This window comes from Rissa tridactyla, chromosome 2 (genome assembly GCF_028500815.1).
Source record: "Rissa tridactyla isolate bRisTri1 chromosome 2, bRisTri1.patW.cur.20221130, whole genome shotgun sequence".
NCBI classification, from domain to species: Eukaryota; Metazoa; Chordata; class Aves; order Charadriiformes; family Laridae; genus Rissa; species Rissa tridactyla.
The window spans coordinates 124,098,240-124,124,928 of NC_071467.1; the positions used below are offsets into that span (position 1 = coordinate 124,098,240).

The window sequence follows — 26,689 nt, forward strand, 5'->3', positions numbered from 1 at the left end:
TCATTAAAATCACAGAGATGAAAGCTTGCTGAATTTGCTACCAATGCTCTGTTCAGCCTTGGACCTCAGAACCTCAGTTTTCACCTCAACTTCTGCTTGTCACCTAGATTGCTAATTTAAATGCTAAGCCCTAACCTAAACTGGGGCTGCAAAGCACTACCCTTCACCCACTACCCTTCAGGTGAAGCAAACATGCTTTAAATTCACATTTATTCTAGAAAGGCATCATTAAAGGGGTTAATCTGCCTGTTCTGAGAAGTTATATCTGTATTTTTCCCTAACTCATAGTGATGTTTCATTCCATACTTCATACTAGTTTTTATAGAAGCTGTTCTTAACTCATAGGAAATAAATCAAAGTTTTTCGTTCATAATCACTTCACCTTACTCAAAAAAGGAACTTGGATATATTTTGAATAGGTAATAAGAGAGACTAGTTATTTACCAACTTCTTTTTGAAGAAAAAACACAGGGATTCATGATTTATCCTTATATTTCTTTCACCCAGTTCCCTATATTTGTTTTCTATAGCACTAAGAAAAGACTTTCATATCCATATCATATTTCCATATCATGTGTGTCACATACAGACCTTATAATCAAACTGCCTTTGATATTGCAGAATAATCAATACAATACGGTGTCTTGTAGAACACCTCCAATTATTTTGATACACGTTATCCCCAGTTTCAAAATTATTCTATAACACAAACTTCTACACCATTTACTCATAGTTTAGGCTAGAGCCTGGCATAACACAGCTCCTCCAAATCCACCCTCCACTGATATGAATTTGGTGCTTCTAAAAACCCCAGAACACCACACACCACAATCAGTAGCCAAATGCCTTGCAAACATCTCGCTACTATATTGTGTCAGCCTAGGTATTGCAGAAGCCTTGTGACGTGACTGCAAGGCTATCTGTGAAGATCAGGTAGATTTAAGCTACCTGCTCACGTGCTCTGAATTCAAACAGGCTTTTCAGACATGAGATACTAATTTATCAGTACATTATGTCACCAGCAGGATGCTAATAGGGGGACAGATTCATATTTGAACCATATGGACATAAATTATACTGAAAAAATGCAAGTAAGACAATCCATGTGAGATTTATACCACAGTGTAGTATACTCTTTGTAAGCATGAAAATAAATAGCTTATGGCTTTTAACACCCAAGGATATAGTACATTTCTATGCCAATTATAACCACTAGGGCTTATACATCATTATGTATTCTAAAGCTGGCATGTCATTCCCACTAATGAGAAACAGCCACTGCTGTAATTGTGCTTTTGTGTTAGTCTTTGAAAAAGCAGTTATTTTACAAGTTTAATTATTAGCATTACTATATAGTGTATTTTGCTTCTACTAGACAACCTTAGAAGGATAGGCATTTTTTAATAAACAGATACACCATGCAACAGAATAACACTTTCTTTTGATAGAAACCTCAGAAAAGACAAACTGCACACAAAGCTGATTTCAGTTTTCTAAATTAATATATAATGTATGTCTGCCTTTAGTATTGTCCAATAAAAACTGCATATTCCTCCTGTCTAAACACATAAATATTAGACTTTGGTTTCATTAGTTACTTCAACACCTGTTGCTTTTAGTAGGTACCTTTCCTCTACTTTTGAGCTCTCTCACCTGAGTTGCAAGAACATCCCAAAAAGACAAATATCCCACAGAGAAACAGTACCACAATATTACAGAAAAACAAGAGAACTCTTCCCAAGCCAGGCAGCCAGCAGAAAAATACCTCCAAAGACAAAGGCAGAAGATCATTTTTTGTCTAACTGTACAAACAAGGAAAGACCAGAGCCTCAGAAGTATTTAGAGGCTGATCTCTATCTTCCAACTTGATTAAGAGGTCGGCACTTTAAGAAAAAAAAATAACGTAACAATAGTAGTATCAAAGGTCTAATATCAACATTTATTTCCCCTGTCGTCCCAGGCCTTTTTTTCCTCCATTCATAGATCAATGAGTAGGATCACATGCATGTTTCAAGGCAATCAAAATATTAGGTTATAGAGCAAAGGCTTACGCTGCTCACACACAGGAGTTTCTATATCAGATCATTTGGAGCAGATTCTGAAAGATCTGGAAAATGCTTCCATCTAAGCTTCTCTCCAAGTTCTAAGGGAAAAAAAACCCTGAAGAGTAGACCACATCCCCTGCTTGTCTTGGCAGTTAAAATATTTGAGGCAGGCAACTTAAAATAAACACACAGGAACAAACTCCAAACACAAACACACTCTCACTCCTATTTCACTGCAATCAATAGAAACTGGACAACGAACCTACCTCTAGAAGTACAGCCCTTCACATCTAGCAGCCAAGATCACAAGCTAGACCACACTCTCTGCTGGATGAATAGTTTTTGCATGTAGCTGGCACCAAAAAGGAGACCTCAAGATGTTGCGTTTTCACTAGGTGTTTTACCAGGGAGAACACGGGCTGTATTTAGCCCCCTAAGCCACTTCACTTTCTTCAGTTAAAATCACCTTCCTCATCACTCGCCTATTTAAGAGAGAAGGAGCACGTACACAGAACACTTAAGGACTCTCCCTCTAGCACAACTAGCACTTTAGCACAAGCCCTGGACATAAACTCCTTTAGTCTTGTGGAGCTCACCAAGAGCATCATTTGAAACACCTAAATCAAGAAGCTCTCAACTCTTCTAAAGCCTCCAGCAAGCCCCCACTCTTAGCCAATTTTCTACCTAGCTCTTCTACCTTCCCAGCTCATTTCTCCTTCCTGCAAGCTGTCTCTCGGCTGTATGTAGATACAAAAACCCCTCCCCAACTATTAAAAACTAATTAGGGCTGAGCATTCTAATTACTTGCTTGCCCAAGCTGTTCCTTATGTCCTTGCCCCTTCTCCTCATTGCCCCCACCTGTGAAGAGAGGTTAAACTCACACAGCTGCAGGTGACCACCAGTCACTTTAAAAGACCAATGAACTTCTGTGGAAAACTTTAGAAAGATATAACAATTTTCACAGTAGACTGTACTTCTGAAGGCAATAAAACTGGTAATTGGACATGTTGGTTTTGGTATCTGAGATGGAAACAATGAAAAAAAAAAAAGAGAGAGAGATGAAAGCTGGTGGTCTGCACACCGCTGCCCAGACAACAGTATGAGAGGAGAAAATCTGACGTAGGTGCAGGCGCAACATGTGCTCCAAGCACGTGGCCAGACCCAAGACTGAGTGTGAGGAATGCTGATGAAACACCAGGTTACCTCCGAATCCCAGTGAGAGCAGGAAAAAAGTACTTTTCATAGCAATAAAGTGGCACAGATGAAAGAAGAGCAAATGACGCAGTGTATGTGCAAAGCTCCTGGTTTATATGCAGTTTGCAAGAAAACTTTTCTCAGAAGATTCCTACTACAGAACACAGTAGATAACACAGTACAAAGCCAGAATAAAACTTTTAGGAGAATACATGGAAGTGTGAGTATGGCTCAACAGCAGAGCTCATGAAAAGATATGTTACTATTTCATTTTTGGGCTAAGACTATTAGTGACTACATACAATACAAGCCAAGACGATGTATAGTCCATAAACAATTTCTCATTCAGTTAAGAAGAGCTTCAATGTAAGGCCACACTTCAAAATCAGGAAAGAAAAGCAGAGCACGAAGAAAGAGTTACAAGTGTCATTACTCTGACAATATTTCTAAAAGCAAAGAAAGAGTATAAATTCTGATAAAAAAGCCAAAGTTTATAACTTGTTCTACAGCCAAATACACTTATAAAGCCTTCTTATGGGCATGGCAATTCATCCCATTAACTTGGAAAAGTATCTTAAGATGGGATGAATTACTGTCTGGAAGTACCTGTCTCCTTCCATCTGCTCACTGGAGACAGAGACTAAGCAGCCAGTTTAATTGGGACATCTAACTTTGGATGGCTAATGTTAGGTGAAATTACGTCTACCCATGCTCCCTGTTCTCCTTCCTACCAAGGGACCTAGGCAATTTGTCCTCTTCTGGGGTTTAAAGGGTTATTATGGTAGCAAATTTGCTATGCAATTGGGGTACTTTTGAACTGCCGTGTGAACTCCTACAAACTGTGTTAATCTTTCAAATGCATCTCACTGGTGAAGATGTGAAGTACTGTCTTGACTTTCAGGACTTTGTCAGAATTTTTTGGCTGGGCCAGAAGGGGAGAAAAGATTTTTACTTACAAATAGAGAAAGTATGATATGAAAGTAAACAGAAGATTATACTAAACACTTAATCATATCAAACCAATTTTTTTCAGAGAAAAATCTACTTAGACTTATACCTGTAGTTCTCTGAGAATACAGTCATAGTTACATGATATACATGACATACTACCAGTTCCTGGGCTCTTCAATTTCCTGGCCTAAAATCTTGCTGGCATTCAGCAAGTATCTTGTTCATCAGTTTTACTGGAGATGTTGCTTGTTTAAAGAGTATAGAGTCCAGATCTTTATGTGAAGTCTGACATCAAACTCAGGATATATTTTGTACTGTCCGATATCTAGATTACTTTTTGCTATTATTTGTTGTGGAATTTCCCTAAATTTTCCTTAAATTCAAAAGTTCACTTGCTGAACAAAGTAATAGTGACATCTGGTAACACTGTAAGATGTTAAGGCACTGAAGTTCTTTCTTTGAAGTTTCCTTTCTTTTTGTCATGGATTTTTATATATCTGTGACTTTTGCAAAGAGGAACCAATAATGCCGTGTTAAAAAGGAATATTCAATGTCTGCTTATTGACAGATACAGGCTTTTGGGTTCAATTGCTTATTTTATTCTATTTCACAGCAGGAGTTTATGAAGAGAAACACAAGTGAAAAATAAAGTTTTAACCTCTCATACTATAAAGAGCTATCATGTCCCTTACGACTCGCCAGAAATAAATAGTGGGTGAAGTCCTTTTGCCATTAACCATAGCAGACTGGGGAGAGGGTTGGTTTTTGAAGTATTGAGTTTTATTTCTTTTTACTTATTGAGCTTATTCCACAACAATGCAATATAGAAAATGACAAGATATTAATCTCTATATGCAAGTTAAATAGAAAAGGTGACAACTTATCTGATTCTGTCTGATCTAAAACAGCGCTTAAGGGAATTACAGAGTCTGAAATTTGAACCAGTTATATCTCTTGAAACAACATAGGTTTCATGCCTACATATCAATCCATCCCTGCCTCTGGTCTGACTCCAGACAGTCTTAAGCCTTGTTGGTTCTCTGTGTGGGGTAAGACCTTGGTGCACTTAACGATACTAAATCCTTCACAGCCTCGTCCTCACAAATGTCATCTCAACGTATCAGAGGAGTCAGCTCAGTGGAAAGGGTCTCTGTGCTTCCAATCTGGTATCACACCTGGCTCCATGGGGAGACAAACCCCACTGAAGCCTGTTCATTACAGAAGTGCCACTCACCCATGAAGCCATTTTCACTCCTGCGCCATAAATATATACGATTCCTTTCTCCTTTTGCAGCCTCGTCCATTTTTCAAGAATACCAATACTGTGCTGGAAATTCATAGCTAGTGCCACTCTGGACATAAGACAAAACAAATTGCAAGTACTTTACAGATCCATAGTTTCTTCAATACCATAGAAGTAAAATTAATTTTCAGGTTCTCATTCCTCACAGTTAAAAATACTCCAGAACTGCCTGGCAAACTACCTGCTTTCCAGTGAGACTAGCACTATGAAATTCCATAGAGATAGATTTTATTTTTTTTTTGTCAGAAATATGAAGACAGAAAAGGTTGATAATTAGATTAATAACAGGAACATCATTTCATTACAGCTATGGAGCAGTTTTTACCAGTCGCTGGCGAACATTGCTGACCATGGGGTTAGGACACAAAATGAAATGTAGTGGTGTTGACAGCAGTGGAACAATGGCACATGGCATGACAGTATGGTCTTCTCTTGCACGCAAAGGGCGCATTCTTCAGCTAGCTTGGCAGCTGAGTGAGTAGCATATGTCAAAGTGACATACTTGTTTTGCAGTGATGAAATGATGCAGGAGAATGATCAAGTATGTTGTCCCATAAAAGTATAAAATCAAGAGGAAAACATTAAAAAAGCAGCTGATCCGGGTACAGTGGTCAGGATGTAAAATGTAACAGAACTACGAGAGGTAAAGTTTCTAAGTAAATTGTAAATGAAATACATTTGTAAGTTGTGTACAAAAAAGTGCGCAGTGGGAAAACAAACTTTCCTTAAGATTGTTGCACAATGTCATCAGGGATTACTTCCTCTAGCTTACAGAAATCAATGCTATGACAGGAAGATACAGAGCAGGAGAGATATTGACTGAGCTGTCAACCATAGGAGTACATCTCTCTGAACCTGTGGGTTTGGGCTTTGATGAAGCAAATGCATTCAATAGATGTTTTTATAGGAACTCAGGCACTCACTCAAAGTACTCACTTGCATTTTATATCCACTGTCTACTCTTGGTTATCAACATAGTGACTCACCATTTTTGAGGTAAAATTGCCAAGAGTAGCATATTCATCTCTCACTCACCTCAACAGTGGATTCTTGACAGTTTAGCAATTTGATATGGGCTCTGAACCATGGTATAGGGCTTGTCATGACACTGTGATTCCCCCCTTTTTTCTCTTTGTCCACTCCTGTTCACCAATTTAATATAGATATTTTCGCACTCTGGAAGGAAAAAAAATTATGGACAAAGCCAGGGATGAAAATATCCTCTCTTCAAAAACTCTCTTTACGCTTACCAACCAGGAATACTAAACAAACAAACAAAAAAAAAAAACAACTTCACTTCATGACCTCTCATATCCTACTTGATTGTTAAAACTAATAATGAATATATTTGAAATTTCAAAGTATATCTTTAAACGGGGATGAAGTCCACAAGCCTTTTATATCTCACAAACTGAATAAGAACTGATATTAGAGATTGCGCTACCCATCGCAAACCACATCTAGCTTAACAGAACTGGCTGGTCAAGCTCGAGCCAACAATACTGTAGCCATTAATTCCTTCTCCATTCCCATTTGTATTGGCCAATGAAAGTGCAGTGTACTTGAATCACAAACAAGCTGAACAACTGTTACTGTTGGTGACAAGCAAAAACTTATTCTTAGGAATTTTAATACAGTGAAAGAACTTCTCTGTGGAGATGCTACTTACACCATCGTTTGCTGTGCAGTCAGCACTTTCTCCCAAAGCCAGAGAGTTTGAAGATAAGCTGCAAAGAGATCGAGGAACAACCTTCAAGTCTTCCAGATGGAGTTGACATAAAGTTGGCACCCTTATCCCATAAAATGTACAATTAAGAAATTGTAAGAAAGTCACAAGACTTGGAAAAATGCAATAAGATAAGGAGAGAAATCATCTCAGCTCGAGTGAAAAAAGAAAAATGAGAATAGGGAAATGTTCGATGCTTTAAGGTCAAGAACTCTTCTAAGCAGTACAGAGAAGGTAGGGGAGCACATCACAGCCATATGAGAGATAATATAGTCAGAAAGTGGATTTTTAAAAGCTAGCAGCTGCTTCTGTGGACAAAAGAGTACAAGGAAGGTAGGAAGTAAAGTGTTATGTTGAGTGATATTATATTATCAGCAATCAGTAACTTTAAACAATCAGTCAGGGAATAAAACAGTATTGATATTACCAGGACATCTACTACTCCTATTGAAAGAATGCACAATAAAATATAAGATGCGTTATCAGAAGAACTTGGAACGTATGACATCTTTTATGTCCTTCGAACTCACCATTTTCCTGAGTAAATGAAATGCTGGGGCACAAGGAGGTGTAGGGAACTAACTATTAAAAAGACAGTCTTGGTTACGGCAGACAGTGGAATGGGATAAGTTTTGTGGGACTGAAAGATGTGGTTTTCTTTAGAAGTTTGCATAGGTCTGCAAAAATGGCATTAACAAGTATACGTTGATCTCAGACAAAGGAATAACACCAGGAACATAAAAGAACTTCACTGTAGTGAGAGCTGTTCTCTTCCAGCAGCCATTCTGAGAAAGATATCTGTCCCATCAAAAAAGCAGGTAAGAAATATGAAAAGTGACCCAGAATCTTTGAGTAATATCAGGTCTGAGATGTTAAAACATAACAAAGTGACCACACAGAAGACTGACAGTGAGTAGGACCTTTAGAGATAGAGTACCAAAAATTATTAGAGGAACAAACACAAATACAAAAACAATGGATGCTTTCATAAAGGTGTGTGGGGATCTTTCCTTCTTCTACTAATGTTCACCAAAGACACTAAGAATTCAGAATTATGCTTACATTGAAGATTATAATAAAGCCAGAAGAGAGAAGAGCAAAAGACAATAGCGCAGAAATTGAAGTAAAAAGATGGTATACATTAGATGTACTAATCAGGATATTTTACATGTATTTCGGTACTGGGAGGCAAGGACATGAATCACGAAGCTTCAGGAAAGTCCAAAAATAAAAATATTTATTTGCAAACAATACAATCATAGAAAGGTGGAGGAGGTACTCTAATGAACTCTTTAATGGTGAGACAGATAAAAGTGAACAACAAAAGGCTATTTTCTACATAAATGAGTCATTCTCAGAAGAATAAAATTTTTAAAGTATTCAAAAAGCAACCAGAAGACAGGAAAAATGCTGGAAATTCCTGCTAAATTATTAAGACCAGGACGCAATAAGCTTAGACAAATTTTTTAAAACCTAATTTTGAGAACAATCCCAACGAGTGGAAAGAGAAAGTCACATTTCCAATTTCAAAATAGGGATGTATTGGAAATGTAAGAATTATTTGTACTTTTCTTCTCATTACAACCTCAGAAGTCCATCCTCCATACCTTTTACAGACACCCACTCATTAAACAGAGGAAACAGTGAGAGACAGCGAGTATTGGCGTCTGGCAAAGAGCATGATGTTCCCTCCCAAGATCAGTCACAAAAAATGAAAACAAGCAATCAATTTCAGTTAGATGTTGTCTCAAGAGAAAATGCTGATACAAACACAATTAAGGTGTAGTTTCTTAGAGGATTTAGGAAGAATATGCTAGTGGGTCTTTGGCCTGCAGGGAGAGAATCCGACGTCTTAGAAGACTATATCACAAGTGTGCAACTGTTTGTCTGATGCGCAGAAAGCTAAGTACTTTCTAAGTAGGGAGACAATGAAATTTCTGCTCTGTTTCATAGCAATCCAGCACTAAAGCAGGAAGAGGAAGGCGCCCCATACTTTTCAGGGCGGTCCAGTCATTGGAAGAGCGTCTGGCTGGAAGGAACTGAAGCAATCTGCCTCGACTTCTGAGCAAGTGGCTGCTGTAGGAAAGACAAGGTAGGAAGAAATTGGTGTTTTCAGATCAATGAACATAGCAAGAAAAATTCAAGGAATATAACACCAGGTAGATACCTGTGTAATTATAAGATTTTGAGCAAGCTTTCTGTCAGGCAATGACTTTAGGTTGCAATTAGTTTGGTAGCTTAAACACCTGGCAGCACTAAATAATAGTACAAGTTTGTGGAAGGAAGAAATTCAGTTATTTGCTACTTTGACCCTAGTGACCACAGTGGGGAAATTTGTCTTTATATTCTTTTTTCCCTAAAAAAAAATAAAAGTCGCCAAAGTAAAAAAAGGGATCATTTGACCAGATTAGCACTGATACTGCCTAATCATCAGCTGAGACAAGGAGCTGACAAACTGAAGGGGTGACATTGTCCTGCAGTTTGACTGTAGTCAGTGGTAGCATAATATAACTAGCACAGGTGACAGCCGCTGTGACTATGAAGCGGTACGAGGTTTACTACCTGTCAACCAGCACAGCAAACTCGCCAGGCTCCTGGGTACATCAAGCACTCTCATTCTGTTGCAGACGTATCTACAGAGAATTACTGAGAATACAGTTAGCCGAGTGTTTTGCACAGGATCCGCACTGTCACTGTTATTGCACAATGCAACATGTTGGACTTGATTTTTATGTAGAGATTCTAGTAATCCAGATAATACTCTTTTGCAAACAGTATGCCTTTTATCTAAAGGCCCTGAAATCCTACACCTATTGTCTCCACCTACCTTGCTCTTTAGGTTCTCCTTGTTTGAGCCCTTGTGCTTGCTGCCTGCATTCAGCTTGTGCTCCTTCTCCCCCAGGCCTATCACGCGATCTAAATCCCAACACCACAGAAGGTGAGACAGGCATTCAAATTGGGCTGTCACTGCAAGAGGAGAGATGCGACATAGTGGCTAGGGCAGCAATAACTGCAAAAATATATCATTCCAGCTTCTTCCAATGCCCCTCCCTGCACTGTGATCGAGGCACACCACGGCAATAAATTCTTCTAAGAGCCCTTAAATCTATCACACTAATTGATAAATGTGGAGTAGCCATTCATCTTTCCTGGTAACATTGCAATGCATGAATTTGCTGTAAGATTATTTTTTTTAATGTTTCTTTATGATTAAAGCATAAAATAAAAGGAAAAAGTAACATCACTCTGTCTACTTTCAGGCTAATGCTTCTTTTTGAAGCCTGGAGAGGAGTTCAGGATGGAAAACATGACAGATAAGGAGAACTGTCAACAGAAAGGGACAGATATTTCCCTGCTCTATTCACATGCAACCTTAGCACTTAAGATACTTATATCTAAACTGTAGAATGAATAAACAACACCCACATTTTAGAAATTTCCTAATAACCTTCTCCTTAAATTTCTTTCTAGAAATCTCACAGCAAGTATCCATTCATTTAGCACAGAGAGTAAGTGAAATCGGACTGTATTTTAGCAGACAGGTCAAATATTTAAAATAATAATATTCTTTGGAGTTGTTCAATAAATATACGTGGAAAGAGACTTCAAGGAAAACATAGGCAATAACGAGAGGCAAATTGGGGATTGTGAGCATGTCCTTTGTCAGTTTGTTCAGCGTACAGTAACCTTGCCAAATTAAGAAACTTCCAAGTGCATTAGGAAAGGCTGCCCTCTTCAGACAAACTTAATAAAAGGTACCCAGAGGAAGATCTAAGTGTCTTGAAGTTAAAATAAAAATGTGGTGAAATGAACTGTGCAGTGCAATATCAACATAATATCAGCTTTCTTCTGCTTAATAACAATTTGCTGCTACATAAAGAAAAGAGCTTCTTGTCATTAACTACATATTAACGTGTGTTTGTTTAGACTCACTACAGATCCATTTATACATTTTGTATAAGGCTGTTAAAACTTTCATTCATATGCTGAAATACAGAGACATAATTAATTAAGAAAGCTATCAAGTCTGAGCTTTCCCTCTACTGTCATATGGAAAAATAACCCATTTTGCAGTGCTGAATTTCTGTCACACGGGAATTTTCATTAAACAGGATAAACTTGCTTCTTTTGCCTAACAAAACTTGGGGTTTAGGTATATTTTGACCTCCCTAAAAATCCAAAATAGTGAGTGGAAAAATGTTTTTGTCATCATGATTGGTTTTATACTTGATGGCTATTTTTAATTACTCTTTCTTAAATCTTTCATGAACAACCAGGAAACTGAACTTACTTAGCCAGAAAGTTACTTTTCTTTTCCTCACTATTGATCATCAGGTGAAATTGTGGATTTTTATTTACATTACACCAGGTGGCAAGACACAAGGTCACCAGGTACTTTCCTGGTGAGTATGAATGAATTTTCATAAGGAAGGTGACCTGTATGAAGAAAATAACCGTATCTGGGTTTACTACTGTAAATAAAAGCTTCCGATTTATTGGGGAAGGTGAGGTGGACATGAATATTTTTAGTGGTGTTTTACTGGGAAAACTGAAAGGTATATCATGGAATCTGCCGAGGAGAACCAGAAATACATATTATGCTCCAGAATACCAAATCTGATACTTATCTATAAAAATTTTTCAAGTCCTTTACCAGGACCTGTGACCGTACAAGGCAAACTTTTTAAAATAGTCATTAACTGCCAATATAGCTCCCTAAAGTTGCTGCAGGACAGGGAGCAGAGACGGTGCCACTAGAAGAGGAAGTATTACCAGTGACAGAAAGATAAAAGGGATTTAACTGCCAGCTTGATGGAAGTCTCTCCGTTCATCCTTAGACAAGGTCTTTTTTCTAGCTTTTCAGCAAAGCCTCCAATGTCATGATGTCTTGGGGGAGCATGCCTAACTGCACAATAAGTTTGTGAGCCGAGATACGGCTCTTTTCTTTTGTCTCAAAGCACTTCCCCTAAGCATGATAAATCCAGTCCATTCTATATTCTGCTCTAAAATTTGAATTGAGTTTCCTGCCTCCTTCACCACATCACACAGGCTTTCTGGATAACAGGTAATATCTTTTTTAAACGTCCCTTTCCACAGTCTCTTGCGCCTGTTAGCAACATTTTTAAGTTCACTTTAACAAAAGCCCTGCATTCTTCACTTGAACCATGTGGGGAAGTCCCTCTGAAGGCTTCTCTTTTTTTTTGCCTTTGTTAAATAGGATTTGGTTTAAGATGTACTTTAAGTTAAGCATTACTTAAATGCTTTGTTGAACTGGGGCCTGAAATGGGACTTTAATTTCCTTAACAACTCTCCATATACCATTACTAGAATAAATGTAGAAAAATCAGACTTTCTGAAAAAATGTGTCTCAAGGGCACTAGTACAAGCAAATTATGGAGAAGTTAAATAATGCCAAACTATAAATCTCATATCTACCAACACTTATCCATCTGTCTTGCCAGTATGCTAAGGAGACGGTCTTGTTTAAAGACTGAGATGTTAGAGCTGGAAATGAATACTTGCCTTTTAGTCCTCTTCTATACTATGGTATTCAGTTTCATGTATAATTGATGGGCTGAAATTTTAAGATAGATAGAGTAAATAAATTATGAGTATTCAAAATATCGCCCTTTTGCCAGTAAAACCCAGTTATTCTTCACACTGACTCAGCCACCTCTCGTGCTGCTATCTTTATTTATAGGAGCAGTATTTTCTGTGATTTTGTGGTATACGCTTACTAAAATGATTCTGATAGAAAACATAACCGTGATTTTGTAATAATCAGAATGTAGTACAGTTTTGTTTGGGTATTTTTCCTTCATTCAATTGAGGCATAGTGTAAAATAAAGGCATATTAGTTGAATACCAGCATTTTATATGCTATAGCTACTTCTTGCACAACAGAATTCCTGAGAACTGTGCTGTAATTCTTTCCTGCAGTGAAACACAGGGGTGTCCACATTGGCATTCTTGAATTTTCTTATGCTGTTAAATTATAAGACTGCTTGTACTATGAAGAGAGATTGGGTTATGAATTTTCTGAAGTGACAGATTCTGTTATATAAACCACTGGTGAGTCTGGGAATGCCATTCAACATTTTCAGCTTTGGAATTAATTTTATTCTCCTTCCTCCCATGAGGAAATTAAAAATGTTCACAATTTTACTGGTAAGGAGTGCAGTTTCCATGACAAAGTCACATCCCTGGGAAAACCCCAGGTATTTCTTCCAACCGTGGGAGGACAGAGCCGTGGGTGTACAGAGGTACAATTCTGTCCTGACAACTGCGCACCTGTTGTGAGTTACTGAGAAACTCAAGCAAGGATCCTAAAATTAAAAGGCTCCTCTACAAGATAGACGCAGCATACTTCTTGTAAAAGACAAGGTCAAAGGACCTGGAAAAATAATAGAAGAGATAGTTTTTGCATTATAAGCCTTTTTTTTTTTTTTTTTTTTTTAAATACTGGTCTTTTCTGCCATTACATACAAGTCTTTCCACTTTCAGGCCCAGGCTGGTGAGAGGGCTAGTCACGTATGCCCACTGTCCTTCAGCATTACAGATGTGGCATCAAAATTGAACTGTGAAGCAACCGTCCGATACCACCTATAAAAGTTAATATAATATAATAATAATATAAAATGAAACATTAAAATAATATAAATAAAAAATAAAAATACATTAAATAAAAATAAAAATATACGTAAATATAAAATATATAAAATAATTCGTAATTGCAGTCTACAGAGTCGATTCAGGACGTCATAAAGTAAATAACTTGAGCAGTAAGAACTCTTTGACAGACAGCAACTTTCAGTAAAAAGAATCTGAACAGGTAAATGAACACATAGAAATTTATTCATAGAGAAAGAACAGGAGAAATGAAAGTTTGTAATGGGATAAAATTCAAATTCGTATTGAAACATAGGAAGCCAGTGTAAATTCAGGGACAAGACAAAGATTACTGATTTTTCCTTAAATAAAAACAAGGAAGCAACCTGCGTCCCAAGCACTGGCTGATCAATTCACTCAAAGAAATACAGTTTGATTTTGCCTTTCTCCTTTTTCTAGGCAAAAGCCATCAAGAACGTAGCAACACCATTATTCCAAAATCTGCAAGCCGTACAGCCCTCTCAGATACTAACTCTCAGATGTGTAACCAGAAAACGGGAGGGAAACGAACAATACCCCTCCCTAGATACCCAAACCTCTCCAATAACATGTTGATGTAACCTCATTACCTCTGTTCAGAACTACTTCAGATTTTACTCACAATAAAATAGAAATAGATTAAACTTGGTGCTTCAGAGCATATCTCCAGGTCTCTGCGATTATTCTGGGCAGAAACTCCCTAGCTGTGTACTGGGTGATTTCTAACACCTTCTTTTCACGTCAAAGACAAGTGACAAACCTAGGCTGACCACCAGGCTCACACACATGCAAAAGTCGAGTCAATTTTCGCATCGCTTGACCTCTCTGCAAGCTCCAGCACAGCCGTTCTCGAAACATTCGCAGCCTGCTTTCAACACCTGAACACTTTGGAAGGCGGAGTATGAAACTTTTCACAACCTTAAATGTAAGCTTCAGTCAGCAGATGCAACTCTTGAGCAAGACAACTAGATCCAAACACCATAGCACTGGATTTCAGGAAATCAGTCGTGTGGAAGAGAAGAAGCTCACAGTCATAGACCCAAACTACAAGTTGTCTGGAATATCACAGTAAGAGCTGAAATACAGACGAAAACGGTTCTTCCTGGGACATGTCACAAAAAATGTATGCTCTTGGAAAAAAAAAAACAAGAAGGAAAGTGAGCTGATATTCATTAAAAATGGAAGAAATTGCTCAACACAGTTTTGCTGTGCTTAAACACAGTATAAATCCATTCAAGTAGTTGGGAGTGGGGCAGGGAGAGTTTAGTTTAAAAATTAATCTGGCCGTTCAGATTGCAGGCAGAAAAGCCACAACTCAACCTACACAACCTGCTTAAGTTAAACCAAAAAAAATCATCCAACAAAGGCAGAGATCCAGTGGAACCCCAACAAGACCTTCACCAGGTGTACAGAAGAGTCTCAGTAGCGTAAATCAGTGGTGTGTTAAGCCAAGTCCTGCGTCAGGGTACTTGGCTAGAAGAAACACAATCTGCAGTGGAAGCAGGCCAGCTTTCCTTATAACATAAAAGTTGTATCCAGTATGATGCATATACCCTGGCTGCATTAATAGGGTTAACATCAGCATTTCTAAATTCCCAATTAAACCAGTGGGTGTTTCGGCACACTGTACTGGGGAATGATTCCGTGCTCGGCCAGCACAGCTTATTGCAGCTCCCTCAGAGAAACAGCCACTTCTCCTCCAGCTGGGTGATGTTAGTCTGAGATGTTAGATTTCATAACACCCCTTAGGTCCAACTTTGGTACGCCAACACAAGATCATCGCATAGGCTGGGACTGTATGCACAGATACTGAAAGAGGCCTTGGCAAAACAATCACTGAACTCACGTTTGGCCTGTGTCCTTGTACCTTCAAGCTGGGATTTTCAAAGGAGTTTGAATTTCGCTGGTAAATGAACACATAATACCCCTTCATTCCTTTGAAGAGGCCGGTCTGAAGCTGTAATGAGCCTGCAAATAGTGATTAGCATTTAAAGTGGCACCCTCAGTAATAAAGTCTCTGTGAGCCAGATTCTAGTTTTCTGGAAGTGAAAGACACTATTCACATTTACCTCTCAGGAGCCTAATTTTGGTCCCGTACTGCTAAATGAGAGGTCACAAGGTATCAGCTCTAGTGAATTGCTCCTAGGCTTTTCAGGTAAGATTTAATTATTGGCGTTTCATTTGCAAGCTTTCTGGAGGCTGCAGTTTGCTGCTCCCTGCTCCATTCCCCTTCCAGCCTGAAGAGCGGTACCTGTTGTCAGCCAGGCTGCAGGAGGCTGGAGTGATACCTTCCTAGTCCAAAAACTTGCACCTCCTCCCAAGCGGGCGTGAATAATCGTCTCTGAAGGCTGACTTTCCCATTACGCTCAAAAAATCTTGCTCCCCGCATCTGGAGCCTGACGGAGTTATGGGGCTGTGAGGGTCTTTGTGGCAAGCTCTGCGCCTCCCCTACCTGCTGGGACCAAATCCACGGTAGCCTCTTACAGCTCAGCTCAGCTCAGTCTTCAGCAAAGCATTTCATCGATAAATGCTGTACAGGGCTAGTTAAAAGCACATGGGAAGGATTTATCCTGACATAAGACTGAAGTTCAGTAAAACCAAAATAACAAATGAACAAACCTGCAGCCAGGTACAAATATCTGAACCCGCAAGTGGGGAAGCATTCAAATAACAGTAAAGTTTTCACTCCTTGCTGCTTCTGCGGAAGTAGGTGTTAAGAAATGCCTCATGGAAACAAACCGAACCTGGGCAGGCTCTTCCGGCAGAGTAAATAGACAGAAAAGTCTCTTGATGCCCATGTAAACGCCATTACCTCTCTTTCTGCCTTCTGCTGCAGCCCACACAAGGATTTTGGTCAAACAGTTCAGAGAAAAGGCCAAGCACAGGCTTAGGAGCTGTACCTTATCCAGAGAAGACCTCCTCTGCTCTGATTTTTAGAAAAACATAAAGTCTCTTACTTTTCCACATTAATCTTGAAATCTGTTCCTTTTTCCACTTTTGACTCCCTCTCTGAAGTCCCTGAAATAAAAATATTAAGCAGAACACCAAAGTGTTTTTAAAATACTGTAGCACTCCAGTCTCTGTCTGCCACTCGGTGGCACAGCAATTTAAAATTATTGAAGCTCTTAAATTAAGTGCTTAAATTTGAAGGTGATCACCACTCTGAACATGTGAATTGTACAGCTATCTGAACTATCAAAGGGCTCCAATTTACTCTAAGCAGGTAATTTTTGGAAGTGATAAGGGAGCCTGTGATTGCCCTGCCTGCACTGATTTAAAGCTAGTAAAGTTTTCTATTCATTTTTACAAGTACTTGGGTGATTCTGGTAGCTTACAGGAAGACTGTGCTGAACATATGAACATATTTTATCAAGTTGGGGGATATGTGTGTGATTTCCCTTTTTTTTTTTTTTTTTTGCTTTTAATTAGCAATTTTGCACCACCATTTTCCTTCAGAAGTCAAGTCAAAGCAGGTGTTTTTCCCTAGTTCTTCCACAGTTGTATGGATATAAAAATTGAACACCCATATCCATTTTCAAAGTCTTCAATTCACTTAATATACAATGTGCAATTTTCTGAGTGTACTGAAAATTTCATTGCTTTGTAGCTACAAATTGAAACCTATAATGCTCATCTCCAGGAAGCAATCATTAATGCCTTTTTTTACAATTCAATATATTTAGTCTTGCAATTTTGGCACACAGTGCCTTTTGAAAGTATTTTCTTAAATGAACTAGTAATAGCTAGTTACCCCCTGTAATATATTACTCAGTGATGAAATAGTTATATTCCATACACAAACCTTTTATAACTGCAAGGACTATAGAAACACAAGAGATCCTTAAACTCCAGGATGATTCTTTCCTCTACCATCCAAAGTAGCTTAGGGCCAGAATGAGGCCTTGCCAGGTTTTTTTTTTTTTATTTGGACAGCTTTCTACATATTCCCAGAATTGTTAAATATTGCAGTATTTCCCACACTGCATAAAGTTCAATTAGAGAGATTGTTTTTGTGGGCCGCCTTCTTGTGCTGCTCCAACTGCCCCATGGCAGAGCTGTCATGGCTGATGCCCTGCCTTGATTCACAACTCCCAGCAAACATTTCCCTTTTTCCTTTCTGAATAGCTTTAATGATAAAGCATAATTATCTGAAAACTCTGACGAATTCTGGTATTTGTTATGAATTAATCCCACTTAATGCCTAGTCTTTTTAAGGCTCTCTCTTTCTCTATCAGAACTAACTTCTGACTTGACGATCTGTTGGTTAGCCTTCCAGTTGTAGACCCTTGAAAACTAAGTCTCTTTTAAATGGAAGCACATTTTGGCTACTTGACAGCATTTCCTTTTATACATCTGTACTGACCCATAATCTACTGCAAAGGATGTGCATTACTGCTTGTATGCTCTGCCTCCTAAACTAATGTGTGAGCTAGGACCTGGGGGGTTCTTGCTGCAATATCTGTTGTTTACTCACAGCTGATTGATAACCAGCTCATGTTTATGATGCTGAACGGTCTTGAACTGCATGGGGGGGGATTTTTGTCATTTGGAAGGCTTCTGCAACCAGCAAAATCTAACTAGTTCCAGTGTACGGCTTCTGAGTCATACAGTGCTTGCGCTGTGTACACCTACATTTTTCAGAATAATGGCCACTCAAATGCCAGAGGTGAGATAATACAACCACGTTTGACATTTATCTATTATCAAATCATTTGCTCAAGTTTACATTGATTTAGCTGTACACGCTGCACCTTGATAAAATTATTTTTATTGGCATATGGTGACACATCAAGATGTTTCAGAGTAATTTATAAAGAAATCTGTCGCGTGATTTCAGAAAAAGTATGAATTTTTTTAAGCCATTTGATGTTCCCTTGAATGATTAGCCCACGTGTAAAAAGTCAGTTGACAGGTTAATTTTCCAGGTGGAAATCTAAGCTTCAGCACAACCATTTCTTTCATTTTATTTTATATGACAATGTGGAAGAGTTTGCCTGTCACTGGAAGAAGTATAACAGTCGCAGTTGCTTAGTTTGATAACTGCTATGATTGCTTACACCTCTGTTCTTTGGCATTTTGGCTATAATGCTGCATTCCCCATTATTCTGTGAGATTTTCCTAGTTCCTTGCTTTGCTGAAGAAATCAGTAATTTATTAGCCATCTCATTCTCACAAGCGTTTCCCTGGTGGTTTGAGCTTCACCTGAAGTTTTCTCAAGTTTATGAATGTTTATCATATTTTCCTAGCGTACCTGTAATGCAGATGCCATAATAGCAATTTCAGAATGGTGAAAGTCTAAATCAAGTTCGGTAGTTGAACTGGTAGAATACTTTACTACAATCCCCTTAACCAACTGTTTAACTTCTTGATTAAATTATCCTTGTTGTTCCCTTCATTTCTACTCATGTTGCCTTGTACTGCATTGTCTTTTGTTTTACAACTTTTTGCTGCCTCTTTTTTCAGAGGTATTTCTGAGGAGTTAATGCTTTTTTTGGCTTGTTTCTTTTCTGTCCTTCAGTTATGCAGACTTCAGAGACACTTTTTTCAAAATCAATAACAGCTGTTGCAGCATCTACGATACGATCATTCTAAAAAAGACAATGGCACATCAGGGCTGACTTGTACAGGATCTGAGCCTCAACACACGTAGACTCCTTTCATCGGTACAACTGGAAATTTGTTTTGTTGTGTCTTGATGAGCCTTTTCCTTATACTTTTTCTAGGATCATAAAAAAGAAGAGCTGGAAAAGAATTCCAAGGCTGTTTTGGCCCCACTCTTTGCATTAAGTTGGGATCAAGCTGTTGTAGACTATCCCTGGCAGAGTTTCCTCTAACCGCTTTTTAAAAGCCTCTAATGAGGAGCCCTGAACGACGGTCACAGTGTTGGAACAATTGCTCACTATTCCTTTCCATCGTTCGTGTATGTTTTGGGAGATGAAGTGTCCCCTCAGGCCTCTTTTTGCTAAATTAGACAAATCAGTTCCTTCACCTTGTTTCCATAAGCACGTTTTCTAATCCTCTTTTCCTGTTACCCTCCTCTGGGGTCTATCCGGTTTGTCTACTCTTATGCCTGGCTCCCAAAACTGTATTTCAACTGCAGCTACACCAGTTCCAAGAGGAGCAGAGCACTTTTCCTGACACTGAAAAAAAGTTAAAACATCCCAAAGTATGACCCTCATGTTTTTACAGCATTGTCATAAAAGGGGTGCGCTTTTCAAGTGAATTTGTTCTTCAGTGTTACCAAACAAAAAAATCTGTTAACTTCTAATATCACCTCATCTATACCATCTCATGTCTTCAAGATCTAGCCTAAATCTCCTTTTAGGAAAAGTTAAATCAATTAAACCAATTACTAGTGACGCCATTTGGATGACTCCTATGTCTTGTAGACAGCCACATTTAGCAATGGTTTCTGCTTACTCTGAATTCTGACACTGGGCACTGATTATCATTTTTTCCTCATGCTGATCTAAAATACAGGGATTGTGCTTGCTCATTGCTTTCTCCAATATATTTTGACTGCCCCAACTTTTGTTATTGCCATTATTGCAAAGATACCAGCCTAGCAATGTTGTCAGTCGGAGCATGCTGATGAGTAACTCCACAGTCATAACTGGCTCTTAGCCTATGAGTGATGACGCCGTTTCTGAATTAACGTTATGCTCACTGAATAGTAACTATCTTGCATCCTTGGATATATTACAGATTTTTTCATTTTTAAATTGCTTTTTGTCAGCACTGATGTTTGCGCACTCCAAGGATTTAGGGCTTGCGTTTGTCCGTTTCTTTCATTACCACTATCAACTTTTATTATTGCAACTATTGTTCTAATGCTCTAGAAATTTACTTACATACTTAACCTCAGAAAAGACTGTCGTAGAGGCCTGGCTTTACCAATGACTTACATCAAGACTCGCAAAAATTGCAAAGTCCATTACCTTGCTAGCGCGACTACCTTAGTATATTTTTGATGCTTGACTTTATTTTGCTAATGACTGTAAGTTACAGAACTATCAATCATCTGCCAATCTGGCAAAACAGTGAACTTCATTTCATCTGGCCTTTTTGACCTGTTAGGCTTAAGTGGCCCTACCAGGAGTTAAAACTCCAGCCAACAGAGGTGATAGGATCATTGAAACACAGGCTTTTTCACTACCGCAAGGGGTAGCCCTCAAAGAATGAAATCTCAGTGGTGGTGCTCATAAAGATTAGCATTCCTGCTAGAAACCACTGCCCAGCATTTCAAAACACTTCTACCTAAAGCTAATGCCTGTATGCATACTTAGGCGATGAAACCCAAGTAGCCCGGTTTGGGAAGGTGCTGAGTACTCACAGCTTTCAGCAAATTTTTTGGAATTAAATGAAAACAGTAGGTGAAATAACAGACCTAAGAGAGACAAACACAGTGGCATATGGCTATAGTCTTTTCCAAGATAGAAATAAATCTTTGTATGAACTTAAATAAAAAATTCTTAAAAGGTAAAGTGACTAATTGCTTCTTTTTATATAGTTTAATTGATGTCCTAAAGCCAAGAACAGATTTAAAATTAATCAAAGTTTCATAAATAATTGTGACTTCATTGTGATACAACCCTGAATAATGGACTGAATAATAGGTTAATCAATTGACTCATTCTTCCACTGAACAGAATATCAAATGAAAATACCCACCTATTATTTATATTCATTTGTATTTAGATGTAAGCATGTACAAATCTGACTCCTTACCATATTGAAACAGGATGGAGTATTACAGCCTGAAGTTTTCAGAGAGAATTTGTCAGCCATCTGAAACTGCAGACAAGGGTGACTCCCTCCCTACTATCTGCAAAAGATTTGGGGTCATACCAGCAGGGCACTGAATCTGGATAATATAGTCCATTTACACATGTCGTACACAGCATACGAACACCAGCTTGCAGATTTGGAGTGGATGTAGGGCAACCAATGCGCTAAAGAACCTCTGCCAAGCAGAGGAGTGTTTACCCCTGTAAGACCGATACCACTGCCTCTCTGAAGGTTTCAGTGCCCCCAGGTAACTTCATATAATCATGTTTTGAAGGTGCTTATTATGAAAGACGCAAGCCAGCGTATAGTATGCACGGGCACAGTTAGCAGCTGTTCACAAAAGGACCTGAATGTGGAGGAAGACATAGAGATAATCATGAAATAAATACATCCACGAGTCTCCATTTAAAAAAAAAAAAAATGTTTTGAATGTAGGGCATCTGTAAGTCAAGTGCTAAGCGAAGAGGATGGCAGGCCAGCATGTTTTCTTTTACTCCTTTTGCTAGTTCTAGGTTATATTTTCAAGTGTCAAGTCACATTTCAGATCAGCGCTGCATATTTTCATACCAGCAAAGCAATGATCTTCTAAATAAAATGCATATTTATTTGAGAACACCCTACAACATAGCAGCAGCCAAATTAAACCGCATTTAGTATTTCCTACATTGGCTTTGTATTATTTATCAAATGCTTCAATTTAGTAAAATATATATATTATATGAGTATCTTTGAAACTACATTACCATTTCTCAGAACCCTCCAACAAGGGCTTTCCTGTTCAAAGCTGCCGTAAAGAGAGCTGCGCCAAAGGGAGCTATTTGGACTGCACAACAATGAACTTTATTGATCCTTCAAAAGCCATAAACACTGTTACATATTTCTGAGTGCCATCTATGGGCACATTTGCCATCAGCTGATAATGCGAATGTATGTGTGCCTACGTATCGTTGTTAAAGACAATACTGCTATGCACCAAAGAATTCAGACAACATATGCTCCAAAGTTTCCAATTCTGGAGTATGATCTTTGCAACCTTAATGTTCTCTTACTGCAATTGTGTAGTTTAATTGGGATTGACCCTGGACCCACACTGAAAGTGTGACCTTATCCAAGACTGCAAAGATTTTCTGGCTTTTTATTTACAGTAAGTTAAATTGTTCCGGTTGTGGCCCCGACAACTATACATGTATACCAGTCCATTCAGTCACATTAAAAAAAAAAAAAAAAAAAAAGGCATGAGCATGCAAGTGAAATAACTGTGCACCTAAATAAGTGTTTTCATAAATAATATGTCAGGGTATTCAGTAAGCACCATATTTGGATAAATTCTGTGTATATGAAAAGTACTAAGAGACACAGTATTGTCTGTGTCAATGTATGGATTTACCAGTGGGGGTACATTAATGTATGACTTGTATTCCTGCTCGCCTAGTCCAGCAGGATGTCTCTTGGAGCATGTCCTTGCTCCTACCTAAGCATGTTTCCTTTCCTTAAAACCCTCGGTCTGGGAGAATAGTGTACTTGCATGGCCAAGTCTTATCCCATATGGAAATAAAGAATGGCTAGTTTGCGTGCCCAGACTGGGAAACGCAGAAAGGAGAGCTCTTGCAGTCTGGTACCATAAACATAGCCAATGTCAACAGGGTTTATTTTACAGTGAACATTAAAGAGGAGATTTTCAAAGAAACATAAGAAAGTCATGAGCGACCAGGGATCAAACACCTTTAGGCTCCTCTGAATAGCACAAGGTAAAACAAAACAACCAGTACACCAGCCCATACCAATTGCCACATTATAATGCTCCCTGAGGCTTCAGTCCAGGAAATCAGGATCTTGTTTATGGAAACATCATTAAAGCACTTTCCTTGCTTTCCTGTAATACGGACTTTAGCACCTGGTAATCAAAGGGAAATAGCTGAAAAGTCTGTCCTTGAGTTTCACTAAGACCATGCATTAGAAGCCTATTTGCCTTCCTGGTCCCAATTTCCCATGCCAGCATTTCTTTGACTCATTGGTAACAAATAAGACTGCACAGCCCTAAATCCGCTGCTGCTTGCTGAGCCTACCTGCAGAAGCTTCCTTCCCCTTTCCACTACCAGGAATTTAGCTATCTATCATGCATTTTTAAGAGGCTCAAGTGCTTTACACTGTTTAAATGTTTGGATCCTTATACCTGCTGCGATGCTGAGAATATCAAATGGGAATCCTGCCCTTAACACCCACAAGTGATTCACATACATGTTTCCCTTGGCTCAGACTGTGCTCAGGCCCATCTGTTTGAAAGCACCAATCCTGCTTGCTGGTCCAACGCTCACACAGCGATGCCAAGGGATGGGAACACCGAGCAGGATAACGCTCGCTCACGTAAGGCTACAAGAGTCCTTCCCTTTGCTTCCACTCCTGCAGTCACACCACGTCACTTGTGCTGCAAGTCTCACTGCAAAAGGGTTCACATCTGCTCATTCAAAGTATGCTGCCATGGAAGTGAGAGACAGTCCAACGAAGCTCCAGCTATACGTGGTGGCTGCTGTAGATGAAGCCTGTTTTCACAGGGTTGCCCAGATTCTACTGCGGACAAACCTCCTTCTTATTTGAAGGAATTAATGCCGTGGAGGTGCCACAGGGAGCTTCACAGAGCTCCCCACACACATACTCGAGTCCTAAAATTCTAATGAAAGACACAAGTCAGAAACAAAGGAGTCTGAATAATGAAATGATTAAAGAGAAAATACAGTTGAAAACTCCTGGAACACATTATAATTTAATATCTCATTATTTACTAGGCACATTGAACATAACATGAATTTCCCTCTGCTCCACCAAGCCCACTTCATATTCCACAGAGCCTACGCTTCTGTATCTCATCCAAGTTGAGATGAAATTGTCTTGTATATCAGACAAATGTACTAGAGAGTAGCCTACACTTTCATAATGTACAATCTGAATGTTCCCAACAGTCCAACTTCCACATCATTTAGAGAATTTGCACTCACACATTTTCAATGCATAACGAGTGGCTTTAGCATTTCATAATTATTAAGTAGTTGTTTTACGTGCCCTTGTGACTGGTAAATAATACCACAGAGAAAAAAGGAACCAAGAGTTTGAATAAGCGATTCTACATAAACCTAGAAGTTCTTATTTTAAATCTGCATTATCATGTTGGTTCAGATCTGTAAGCTTAGGTCTGAACAAACATGAACTTCAGGGACATTTGAAATTCAGCTCTGAATCCTGACCTGGATTTTCTAAACAACCTTTGAAATTTGGAACTAAATCCAAACGTTGCAGAGTCTCTACCTGGAAGCCATTCGCTGATGGATTTTCATTCAGTCTAATGTAGGTGGCAAATTATGCCGGGAATAAGTCATTTTCAAGAGATCCAAGGTCTGGCATTCAGACTACTGCATCCAGCAGATTTAAATGGAAAACAAAGGTTCTTCATTTACCTCTGAGGCTTCTGTCTGATTTATTTTGCTTCTCTGGTTTGCATTTATTTGATTGTTTGTGCCAGGTATAATGGAGAAAAGGCAGGCATCGCTAGGGAAAGCTGTAATCTGCAGCACTCTGAGGCCGTTCCTCAACCTCAATGAACTCTTGAAGATGCCCCTGAACCGGAGCAGAAACCAGAGATGGCAACTCACAGCTGGACAGGTCTTTGAAGCTTGCCCAGATGTCAGCAAACTAGTCTTTACTGTCCAAGATTGAGACAGCCATAACTTTTTACAAAGCAGAGAAGCACATACTTAACTTTACTCACATCTTTAAACTTAAGAATGCACTTAACTGCTCTGCTGAACACAGAGAGGCACATCCACATGCCGTGGTGCTCTGGGAATGAAGGGTCAGTCACCCTCAGAGCACTGAAAGCTTCTCAAAAACTCCTGAAAATGGGAAATACAAGAAATACTTTTTATTGGGCAACTACTCCAGCGTCAAGAGATGGCCATTAGGAAAATGTCCCTTTTACAGTCTCTGACAGCATCTGATACTACACTACGACAACCCCAACAATCCTCTACCCTTTTCTGTGAAGGCAGACATTCAACACATATTGGTAAGCTAGCAGGTCTTTCCCAAATAGAAACTGAAGAAAAACAGCATCACAATCTGAATTGCACTATAACTAAAATGAATATATAAACATAATTCTGAAAAGTTGACTTGTACTTATTATTACTATCATTTGTCTTGATTACATAGGACCATGCACAATTAAAAATAATAACAAAGAAATATATTTTACAAATGCATAAATATTCAGAGGCAGAAGTCAGTCACCTTTTCAGATGTCTATCAGTTGCTTTGGTAATGTGTTGAAGAAAATAAATGAAGACTAAAAAAATCAGTCTAGTTACCACCTGCAGGAACTGATTGTCCTTTAAAATAACTTCAGTTTTATGAAACTGTAAAACGCAAAAGCTTCAATACAGATTGAATGTCTGTATTGTACAAATGTCCAAATTCCAGGGACAAGAAGAAGCTACCAAAGCAAGTATTTTGTTTGCCTTTTGACCATTTCTGCACGCAGAACTCCCCGCAGTGACGTCCAGCTCTGTTTCCTGAGTGGTTACTGCTAGAAAGAAGCAATCTACCTTTGACCATGCCTTAATCTGCATTTTTCAGGACAAAAATTTCTTGGCCGCTGTGCTGATCACCCAACTAGAATTTTTAAGTACCCTCTGAAATTCTCCCATCTAAATAGCCCTATGTCCTCTGCACATTTTGCTATCTCATTGTTCATTCTTTTTTCTTAATGAGAACTATGGACACATTTTATTTCTGCTGTACTGGCAGAAGATTTATGTCTCTACAGATTCTTCAGCATGATTGTGTGAGCAGTGGCAATTTTTTTTAGCTGCACTGTTTTAATTCATATTTTGAATAGAAATTACACATAGATAAATAGAACTAAGTTCCTACTGAGATGAAGACCACTGGAGTCAGGATTATCATATTGTTTTTTGACTAGTATTATGTGTGTTTCAGAGATGACCTGAACTTTCTTCCCTCATCTTAGAAAAAGAAACATGA

At 38.7% G+C, this 26,689-nt stretch overlaps 1 protein-coding gene across 5 annotated transcripts in view; it reads right to left on the reverse strand.

Moving 5' to 3' along the window:
- RBMS3 (RNA binding motif single stranded interacting protein 3) overlaps positions 1-26,689 on the reverse strand; it is a 719,476-nt gene that overhangs the window by 612,588 nt on the left and 80,199 nt on the right. The window contains exon 1 of one of the 5 annotated variants that reach the window (XM_054189956.1): positions 5,425-5,529. The exons of the other annotated variants lie outside the window; for them this stretch is intronic. Within the exon in view, the coding sequence (XP_054045931.1) occupies positions 5,425-5,529 (105 nt within the window). Of the gene's footprint in view, positions 1-5,424; positions 5,530-26,689 lie in introns of those variants that run through there. 5 annotated transcript variants of the gene reach the window in all.